The sequence below is a fragment of the Austrofundulus limnaeus genome, unplaced genomic scaffold (genome assembly GCF_001266775.1).
Source record: "Austrofundulus limnaeus strain Quisiro unplaced genomic scaffold, Austrofundulus_limnaeus-1.0 Scaffold94, whole genome shotgun sequence".
Taxonomy (NCBI): Eukaryota; Metazoa; Chordata; class Actinopteri; order Cyprinodontiformes; family Rivulidae; genus Austrofundulus; species Austrofundulus limnaeus.
Window position 1 is genome coordinate 1,057,486 of NW_013952496.1, and position 11,336 is coordinate 1,068,821.

Genomic DNA, 11,336 nt, shown 5'->3' on the forward strand with positions numbered 1-11,336 from the left:
TAATAATGCTAATGTATTGATATTTTTCTAGTTTTGATTTAAGTTTGCTTGTTTAGCGTCGTCACAGTTGCTAGGTGACAAGACGTACGCCGGGGTAAGGAGGAGAGGCTAGACCGTCCAAATCCACATCCTCTTTTTTTCCGGTCTTCCCGGTCTACCAAGGACCCGGCCTGTCGTTTTGGACACAGCCATAGGCAGTAAGCAGGGAGTGGAAGGGAGGAGCGTGGCAAGAATTTTACCGGAAATACGTCATTAATGATCGTAACATATAGGCTATTTAGACCTGAAGAGAGAATGAACACACTGCCCCCTGGTGGCGTCTTTGTGTAAAACAATGTTGCAACAACGTGTCATTTATCAACTTATTTATTTCAGTAGATCAACAGAACATTTCCAAATATCATCAATTAACAGAATTCTTCATAAAAAATAAAAACATTTATTAGCATTTATAAAAACTCTCAGAAAACATTCTTAAGTGGCCTAATAAAGAAATAAAAGCAGAGCTTTGCTGCCACACGGTGCTGTGAAGTGAGAAAGAAATCCTGTCAAAATGAATCCATTTCTGCAGCTATTTAGTTATTAGAAATAAAAACAATCTGTGTGTGTATACAAACCAGAAGGAAACAAGTGAAACAGCAGCTGCATGTGAAAAGTCACTGAAGAACCAACATTCTGAACAATAAGAAAACTTTTCTGACCTTTTTAAAACCTGTAACTTTTTTCATTTAAGTCAACACAACTGTCAATCATTACAGCTCCGGGCTACATATGGATAAACTGAATAAAGTGGCAAAAAAGATGCAAGAACTGCATGAACGCTGGTCCTCATTAATCATTCCTGATCCTTTAAGAGTTGGAGAATCAGGGCCAACAAAAATATACATAAATGGGGAGAATTACTGAAGAAACATCAATGTTTAAGAGCTTTTGTTGCCATTTATTTTACAGAACTAGCAGGCAATTTCCTAAAGATGTTCTTGGCTGAGCCACACTATGTGCTTAGTGAAGTGTAAACAACAGTCTGAGCCACTCTACACCTTTAACTGCTTAAATTAATGTAAAAAAACAATAGAAAACGTATCTATACAATATTTACAGGTATATTTAACTGACTAATATCCTGTTACAAGGTGAAAGCAGCAGAAAATGAGTGGCTGATTTTATTGCTGATTAATCAATATAACCAGAGATTCAGATGCACAGAGTATTTGTGTTATGAAGTGCACTGATAAAAAGTACTAAATCCTCACTTTATATTCTCATAAGTTTAAACCCAAATATTTAAGCCATCTGCTTCCATTAGTTTGGTTTGATGAACCACAGCAGGAAGTCTCAGTAACATAACAGAATCAGAACCTCAGTGGTAGATCGTCCTGTTCAGTCTCAGCCTGGATTAGCAGTGCGACCCAGTATTTATGCCCCGCCTCCTGTGTGTTTGGACAAGGTTTAGAGCAGCATCAGTTAGCACCTGAAACCCTAAACCGTTCACCTCCTCGGTATTAACTTTGCCCGTAGCACAACCTTGAGAGGAGCTCAGCAGACGAGGGGGTTTGTTTGTTTTGGTCGGCTCTCCTCGGTGGGATTAAACCCCGCCTCCTTGAATCCGTCACTGCGAGGGGGCCGCTCTAGTTTTTGAAGGCTCCGTAGCGACTGGCCTTACTAATGAAGTTCTTGAGCAGGTCGTGGTCCATGTCTGCAAAGGCCTGGGTCTGCGTAACAGCTGTTAGATGGTTGACACAAAACTTGAAGCAGAACTCCTCCAGGTCCTACAAATGAAGGAGGTGAGTGCTGAGGAGTACACCTGATTAGCTACCGTGCGGGAACACTCCACCATCGCTACGGTGTTTTTGAGCGTGCCTCGGGAGCTACGAGCTTACCTTGGCCTCGTACTTGACGGCGGCCGAGAGCAGAGTGATGGCGTTCTCTTCGGAAATGCCCCTCTTGATCGTCTCCTGGCACAGCCTCTTCAGCCTCGTCTCTCGGTAGAACGTAGCCAAGTCGAGCAGCCCTGCACACGGGACGAGAAGTCACAGCTGCATAACTTTAGCCCTTCACCTCTGACCAGGGTTCCCACACCTTGGTCAACATCAAATCCAAGGACCTTTCAAGGACTTTCCAGTACCAATTCAAGAACCATGTGTGACGGTACTTACCTACTGCAGAATGTTACCAATAAACAACTTTAACATCATGTAAATTCAATTAAAAACTGAACAACGTAGAAGTTGTTGATTCAGAAAGAATGAAAGAAAGTGGATTAAACGTTTAATCTACATTCATATCCACAACACATGGACATGTAATTATGTCCTGGGAGGTTCGGCAGCTCAGTTTGGGAGGAGGGGATGTGAAAATGTCCAGACGCTCGGTGAGGACAGGAGGAGGTGCTCTCACAACCCATTCTCACTCCCGACTCGTCAACATATTGACGCTTGGTCAGGTAGCCTTCTGCGTCCAGGTTTGGACGCGTTGGGTACCCCCCTCACGTCAGTTCTTAACGAGATTAGGCCGTGGAGGAGGAGCGCGTTGTCATATTTTTGAAAAAAAAGAGTAGGAAATGAGCGACAACTAACCGTCCTAGACCTTAAATTTAGCTTCTATTAGCCATATACAACCTATCCCTGACCTCAGTACCTAAAATTAACCATTAATCCTGATCCCTCATATTAACCACAGACCCCCAACCCAAAGACCCCTATGTGGCGCAACCTGGAAAAGCCCTGGGTGGCAATGACTGACGCGAGGGGGGTACCAGACGCGTCAAAACTGGACGCAGACGGCACCAGACCAAGCGTCAATATGTTGACGAGTCAGGAGTGAGAACATGTTGGCTTTCACCTGGGCTCAGAAACAACGACCCGCCCTACTCTGCTCTGATTGGTTAAAACTACGACTATGGCTCACGTTATTTGTTGAAAGCCACGTCACCATAATCCTGATCTATCCACCACAACAAATGTAAGTTTTATTTTATTATAATTATTTTTTTTTTTTACAGATGATGAAAATCAGTCGTGAATATAAAATTTCAATCCCCAAAAAAACATTCCAGGACTTTCAAGGACAAGTGTGGTTTTTGGCTGTTTTCAAAAACTTTCCAGGGCCTCGAAATACTTTTTCAAATTCACAAACTTTCAAGGACCTGTGGTAACCCTGTGACTGGTTTTAAGGTTTCAGTTCTCGGTCTGCGTTAACGCTCACCAATAGCATCCTCTGGCTGCAGGCTAATGGTGTCTGTGTAGAGGTACTCCAGGAAGGCTCTGTACACCAGGTAGGAGAACTGGTGGATTTCTATGGCCTCATCGTCCGTTTCATTCAGCAACGTACGGAAATGCTCACACCTGAAGAGAAGCAGACAAAACGGCAGAGTGTGAAGTGTATGTAAACCTTAAAGAGATGAATGTTAAAGCTGCTGCCTGTGGTTCACGAGGGTCACAATGGTAACCACACAGCTGTGTCCATCACACCAAAACTAATCTGTACTTTTACATCACAGCTTTGTTTTCATTTGGTCTACGATATGTAACGTGCCGCATTACTTCTTTTTATTCAAAAATTAGATCCAATCTGACATCTTCTGTTTCAAACACTTATCTTCATGCCATTATACTTTCAACCATGTCGTACTGTTTACCTGTTTGGTCGCTTACTACAAACGACATCTTAGAACCCATGGTTAGGCTCTACAATAGGGCAAAACTCATAACAAACTACCTGGTTGGACTCACAGTTCTTTGTCAAATGCTTTGACTTCTCAGAACTATGTTTTGTATAGTGGTGTAAAGTTGTATTTTCAGATTTTTTATGGTTCCAGTTATGGAACTCTTTTTGCTCTGTTGCCCAAACCAAATCTTGGAAATGGTTGTTTAACGAAGTCTGTTACAAGTGGACAACTGACATTAAAAACTGTTATGACCAGAGACAACGTATGTTGTGACTTGGCGCTATATAAATAAATTGAATTGAATTGAATTATGTTTTTATTAAAGCATGGAATGACACTCCTCAACATATAAAGTCCATCTCAACACTGGTGACCTTTAAGAAGACTCGTCTGCCATCTGCTGGACACATTTTGTTTTTGCAAACATATTTAGGTGTCTATTGTCCAAATGCGGTCTTTTGTTGTAATTAGGTACTTGTTTGTCTCTGTGTCTATAGTGTATAATAATGTGTTGTGATGTTTGATTTTGTGTGTTTTTTATGTTCTGCAGAACAAGAACGTGCTCTAAAACAGCAATTACGCTGAGTCAGGCCTGATTTCTTTTAATCTTTTTCTGTTTTTAAAAATCAATCAATCAATCAATCCAAAAGTCAAATTACGCCATTCTCAATGGAGCCACACATTTTAATGTATAAGTTGTAGATTTTATTTCAAAGATGCGCAACAGGATACAGGACAAAGAGTTTGAATGAGATAATACTTCAGGGGGCTTCAGTGTTTATGGTATGTAAACATAAATTCATGTAGTCAGTCTCCAAATAACTCTCACAAAGTTAACCCTCCGGTTATGTTCGTTTCTGAGGAACAGCAGAATGAAATCATGCAGTTTCAGAAACAAAACAAAAAAAAATCCCCTAAAACATTTTTCTGTCTAATTAACACCATAACTAACTATTTCAATCATTATTTGTGTCTGTATGTTTTTTTTCCCATTAAAAAATGCACATTACATTTTTTATATCCACTGAAAGAAGCTAAACACAAAACAAAAACAAATACAGCCGCATTAAGATGCTGAATTCTCTCAGTTATTGGTGGAGACATCTGTGTACAAGACATGGCTGTGGTCTGCTGGGAGAGCAGCATCAGGACCAGAGATGTCTGCAGGCTGAAAAAAAAAATTTCTAAAGCTGAAAAATAATGAAATAGAAGCCTGAGACGTGTGAGTCATGGGCGATGACGTCACTGAACAAACTGACCTCAATCACAGAGACTCCACCAGATTCCCCCTGTGATGAACTACAGGAGGGACAGAGGAGCTCGTTCACAAACACTCCTCCAACGTCACAGAAATATTCTGGAAATCATTCCGCTAATCTATTTCACTATGTCCTGAGGAATATACTGACTTTTTTTTCTTTTTTTCATAAAAAATACTGTCTGAATATCCTTATTTATTTATTTTTGTTATTATTTTGTTGTTCTTCACCTCACAAACACATGTGCAACAGTTGGATTGTGACTGGAGCAGAACTATATCTGGTGCAAACATGGAGCCAATATTTCAGCAGTTAATACATCTGCATCTGACTACTGACTCAACTCCTCTCACAACAGGGACTGATACCACAGTTAATCACTGCTCAGCTTAGTGTTGCTATTTTAGCTGTGATGATAACATTTCCAAACACTTAATGTTGCAGTATTTCTTTTTTTACAGCTCACCAATTTGACAGCTACATTTTAACCACAAAGAGCTCATGAAGCAGCGTAGTATGGAGGACCGAATCTGACATAATTAGAAATAAAAGCAGGAATCTATAAATGGACCAATTAATAAATACACTTAAAATGTGCCAATTAAATTAAAAAAGAAAACTTTATGTTTTATAAAGTAATTTACCTACATAATTATTTTTCCAGCTTAGTTCAAATAAATTATATATTTAGAACATTATTTAACGTTTACTGTTTTTTAAAATATATATTAGACACAGATATAAGATTTTTTTCTTCTTTCTGCTGCCTTTCATTTCATTTTATTAGTTTTTAGCATTTTATTTTTATTTTATTTTATGAAATGAATAAATGAATAATGAAATGAAAAAAACATTGTTTTTTTTCTTTTATTTGAACATGCATTTGTGTCTTAAATGATTATATTTAATTTTTTTTTTACTTTCTCACAAGTCTTTATGTGTTGTTTTTACATTTCTCTGTCTCCTGTGTTTACATTTCCTTATATATTTCTGCCTCATAATGCAAATAAAGTGGGCGGTCTTTCTTAGGTCAGCTCCTCTCCTATTGGTCAACAGACAGGAAGTAGCAGGAACCATGTGTAGATCTACTGCATGCTTGTACTGCCTCAGTTTAGCTTAGTTTAGTTTAAAACAAACTCAAGAAGGAATAAACTATTTCCCAAGCAGGAACTATAAATTAACTATTTAATTATCAACATTTTCACGTTGTCTAACTCAAGATTTATTTATCATCTTTACACACTAAAAGCAGCAGCACTGTCTTTTTCCATAATTGTGTCTTCTCCTCCTCACAGCTAATCTCTGCTGGCTCTAAACCAGCTGTTATCTCCTCTCAGGGTAAAGTAAAACAAACAATGGAGTCTTCATTTTCTAAAGTGTCATTTGTGAGCGGTCCTGTCACAGTGGAGGTTTTGGAGCGCTGCATAATTTGTGCTCTATGTCGACGGTGCAGACAGTCTGGCTCCTTCCTCCTGATGGTGCAAAACAGCAAAGGGCTGGAATGCAGAAAATGGGTGTTCAAGTGTGGTTAAAAAAAGAAGCATGGGAAACAATAGGCCACATTTTGCTTCCTTATGACCAACAAGTCACTGTCTGAAAGTTTAAATTTAGGACAACAGCATACAGGTGCTCCTTATTTCATAGGATCCTGCAGTCATGATGGCAGCAAAATGATCAAAATTAAACAAATGTATTATTCTCTGTTTTCATCAAATACAAAGATTAGTGCATCAATGTTTTCACTCCTCACAGCACATCTTCTTAAAATAAGAAGTTTTATCATGTAACTAAAATGTAAGTCAGAATGGAGGCTGCAATTTTGTAAAATAAAAATAAAAGACTAGGGGGCACTTTCAATTCCACATAAAATTTGGGCTGTGTATTGGCAAGAATTTGGCGATACGATACATATCATGACAGAGGGGTCACGGTACGATATATCCCGATATACAGTATTGCGATACTGTAAGCAAGGCAATATATATTGCGATATATTGTGATTTTTTTTGTCCAAAAATACCTCTTACTGAAAAAAAAAAAAAGAAAAGCTAATGTTTACTTACAATGTTAATGCTACGCTTACTCTCTGGCGCTCAAGAGGTAGAGGAGCCAAATGGCTGGCTCACTGCTGCCAACTAGTGGTCAGAGGCTGAACTACAACATAAAAATGAACGGTTGGCAGGAAAGTTGACATTTTAAACCTTAATTAAAAATCGATACAGGGCTTTCGGGAAATGAAATATCGCGATATTTCAGTGTAACGATATTTTCTTCCACCCCTACATAAAATACAAATACAATTTAGTTTAATTTAACGAAGAAACACAAATAAAAGTACCATAAAACAACATCTTTTGTGTAGGGGTGCAACGACACAGAAAATTCATGATTCGGTTCGATACTTTAGTCTCATGGTTCAATTTTTTTTTGATAAAAAATAAAATAAAAAAATAAATAAATAAATGTCCATGTCCTTCTTAACTTGTAATTCATTGAAATTTTTATGAACATTTGTTTAACCTCAGAAGTACAGTTTTTTAATGAAATGTTGCTGAAACAGCAAGTTTCTCAGTGGATCTGTGCTCAACAATGCAGCCTAGGCAGAGTAGTCGAACACAGATCCACCGATCCTTCAACAGAAGACATGTTGATAAAATAAAACAAATCTTTATTGTTCCATACATAGTGTGTATTTAATGGTTCGATACAGATACATGTATTGTTGCAGCCCTACTTTTGTATATTTATTAAACAAATGTGTTACCTTACTTGATTTTAAACACATTTGGAAGCAAAAACTGGTTTTTCAAAACTTAGAAGTAGAGCCAGGTGATTATTTAATTGCAATTATTGATAAAGAAAAAAATTCAGGTCGATCAAGGTGATCAGCTGTGAGCCTTTTAATCGATCAAACATGGCGGAAATGTGTGCAACAACAGCCAATCAGAATCCACCTTCTCCTGCTTCACTTTTGTTTATAAGTTGCTAATGAAACACAGACGTAACCACAGAATTAACCAAAGTAATCCAGAACAAAACGCTGAATCTCACAGAGTTCGCTTATTTGGGCGAGTTTCTGAGGTATTTTGGCCATTGTTGCTTCCTGTACCTGCTGTTACCTGCAAACAGTCACGCAGGGTGAGCTCTGAGCTCCCCTCCTGAGGGCGAGGGGAAAAAAAGAAAAGTGAGCCACGATGCGTGACTCGCTAAAACAAAAGCGTCCTCCAAAAATATGAAGCAGTCTTAGGGTAACGTTCAAGACAGAACAATGTCGCAGCAGGTCTTCATTTATCTGGAGAAGAACTTTTCTGTAAGTTTTATCGGCAAACGATGGGCTGGACGAGACGTGGAGACCACTTCCTGTCTGAGTCTCATCACAAACAGCAGCTGAGAGACGCTGCAAACTCCTGAACGCTCAGAAGCTGGGAGTTTATCCCACATGTTGTCGTGTGCAGAATCAGATATTCTTTCAGAAAAAATTAAACAGCGTTGTTTGATAAAGCTCTGTAAACAGGAGGGGGTTCCTTCCATAACAAAAGTAATGCGCTTCGATCCAAATTCAATTGGCATGTGTGCACAAATTGCGGCTGTTTGTGGGTTTATGTTTCTTTATGACAATTTTAATGAGAAATTCAATTTTAAAACTTTAATTTTTCAAAAGGATAACTTTATTAATGTGAGACTATGATTTACACATAAATGATTTTTTTCTTAGTAAATACCTTTTTAAAAACCTTGCAAAAACTATTTAATGTTGTACTGAACCACAGCTATTTGTTATATTAGTGTAGCTATTTATTAGTTAAGTTATTTTTCAGTCACTTTTTAGGTTAACAAAAAAATCGTGACATTAATCGAGATCGGATATGAAAAAATTAATCGTGATCTTTTTTTTTTTTTTTTTTGCTATATGACCCAGCCCTACTGTGAAGTAAGGAAAACATCAACAACAAAACATGAATATCCAAGAGGAGCTTCAGACTGTGAATTTTCCTCACCTGATTTTCAGCAGGGCCTTGTGAACATGAATGCACTTCCCATCAACTAAAAACTTGAGGTCAGAAATCTCCGGACTGTCGAACTCTTTCTTCAGAGACTGAGCGACGGTCATGTAGTCGTCACCGTCTGAGAGCACAGAAAAATATGATTTACTGTTTATAGGCGTTTTCCCACTAATGCTATAAGTTTAAATGGATTAGTGCTAAATGACATAATCTAACTTTTCTAAGTATTTACTGTAAAGACAAATCTCAGACAGTTTTCCAGGATGCTACATTAATTACATTTAAAAGGTAGACTTGTGTGTTGATGTAGATCAAATTAGAAAGAATAGTATTAAATGACAAAGTGATGATGTCAATTGTTTCTGTGGTACAGCAGTGAAATGTTATTTTAATAGATTTATCTGAAGGTCAGGGGCGTGGTGGCCGAATCGTCCGGTACGTTTGTTTTGTTTTTATCAACCTCATAAAACGCTGCTGCAGCTCAGCGCCACCCACACGGGCTCAGCCGGTGGAATAGTTAAACGTACAATGCGAGCAGCCCGTCTAACAAACAGAAGATGAAAGGAGAGCAGGTAAAATGAACAAACATGTCAAAAAGAAAGGAGAAAGAGATGGATGGAGCAGTACAGTTAAGGAAAAAAAAGAAAAGGTGCAAAATGCAGCCAAATGCACCAAATTAACAGAACTTTTCCAAGATGGAGGGACCAAAGTCAGAGAGGCAGTGATGACAGGACAGAGCAGCAGGAGTGCAGGTTAGCAAACACTGTCTACATGTCATCTAAATGTGTTTCTCAATGTGTTCAGGGCTCACAGAACATTAAACTAAGCAGAAATGTTTTACCATATGTGCAGAAATCTTTAATCTGCTTTATCAACTAAAATTAAAATCAATCCATACTTAATAACCAGAAAAAGTGACATTTCCTCAAAATACAATTCAGGAAATAGCCTGTTTTCTTTTTATGTTTCTACAATAATATAACTATTTTTGCTCAAGAAAATTACATCGCAGTGAGTCTGATCACTCTCTGTGTGTGTAACTTTCCTTTTGTTGTAGGCCTATTGGCATTGAATTATTTACAAAAGTGCTATGAAATGTGTTGTTGCTGTTTATCGTTATTAACAGCTGAAAAGTGCAGTTAGTCATGGAGGTGGATGCCAGTCATAGAGGAGCAAAAACCAGGTACATGTTCAGGACAGGTCTTTGTATTAAATGATATTAACCTCTTGAGATCTGAGGATTGTAGTCTAAAGGGCTCGACACACGGGCAGCGACAAACTACAGCGATTAAAGGGCTCGACACACRGGSAGYGACAAACTACAGMGATTAAAGGGCTCGACACACGGGCAGCGACAAACTACAGCGATTAACGGCTGTCATCGCAGCCAGGGTGAAACCCGACACACGGGACACGATAGTGATTGCAGCGTTGCGAATCGCGCTCTCAGGTCACTTGTCTTCACAAAATTTGATTGGTTCTTGACTCTGAAGGCGGGTGTGCATTACAGACGTGTAAACTAAACAAAACTTGCGATGCTAATGATATTGAAAAACAAACACACATCAAGATACCTTTTTATGAGGAAAAACTTACCATAAACTTCATCCTGGTGCCAATAAATTCCCACAAAGCTTTTTAGTAATCCCTTGGTGAAAGTGTTAGCTAAATGCAGTGTGTAGCATACTCTCCTCTCATTGGTCAGTGAATGAAACCCTCGCTGATTGGTTGTATGCTAAGCGACAGCAACAAAAGTTGAACATTTTTCAACTTTCATATGTCGCGTCGCAAGCTCGCGTGTGCACATCTACGTGTACGAGTGCGAAATTTCACATGCACTATTTTCGCCGGTCGCTTAGCTGGAGGAGGGCAAGCGATTGTCGCCTCACCGCACAGGCTCCATAGGAAATGAATGGAGAGCGAGCGACGTCGCCTCCCGTGTGTCGAACCCTTAAGTCTAGTCTTTTCTTTAGGTAAAGTTTGTTAGTTTTTATGTAAAGGGTTGATATTAAAGGGGACATATCATACAAAATCCAGTTTTTATGGACAGTCTTTTTGACATCTGAAACAGGCTGAAAATTTCACAGTTTCCCTTCACCATGTATTTTTCTTTCTTCTGACTGAGTTTTATCCAGTAAGTATTCACGTTCTCTAACCTGATTATTTAAACTGATTTTAATACTTTTGTGAATGTTCCCAAATGTGTACAAGATATAAAAACAAGTAAAATCTACATCTTTAACCACAAACCTACAGCAGACTCACTCTGGATAAAAATATTTCACCAGATCTTTCAGGAGAAAATGAACGAATATGTTTGTTGATTTGACAAAGTCTGGTTTTGGACTAGAATGCTGTGGTCTTCAGACGTGACATGTTCGTAAGAACCCTTTGTACGAACAAAAG

General features: G+C 38.6%; 1 protein-coding gene across 1 annotated transcript in view; it reads right to left on the reverse strand.

Moving 5' to 3' along the window:
• Positions 1 to 348: 348 nt before the first annotated feature.
• Positions 349 to 11,336, reverse strand: part of rcbtb2 (regulator of chromosome condensation (RCC1) and BTB (POZ) domain containing protein 2) — a 19,934-nt gene continuing 8,946 nt past the window's right edge. The window contains exons 9-12 of the mRNA XM_014012764.1: positions 8,925 to 9,051; positions 3,205 to 3,344; positions 1,881 to 2,011; positions 349 to 1,769 (exon numbers count right to left, since the gene is read on the reverse strand). Of these exons, the coding sequence (XP_013868218.1) occupies positions 1,629 to 1,769; positions 1,881 to 2,011; positions 3,205 to 3,344; positions 8,925 to 9,051 (539 nt within the window). The 3' untranslated portion in view covers positions 349 to 1,628. The remainder of the gene's footprint in view (positions 1,770 to 1,880; positions 2,012 to 3,204; positions 3,345 to 8,924; positions 9,052 to 11,336) is intronic.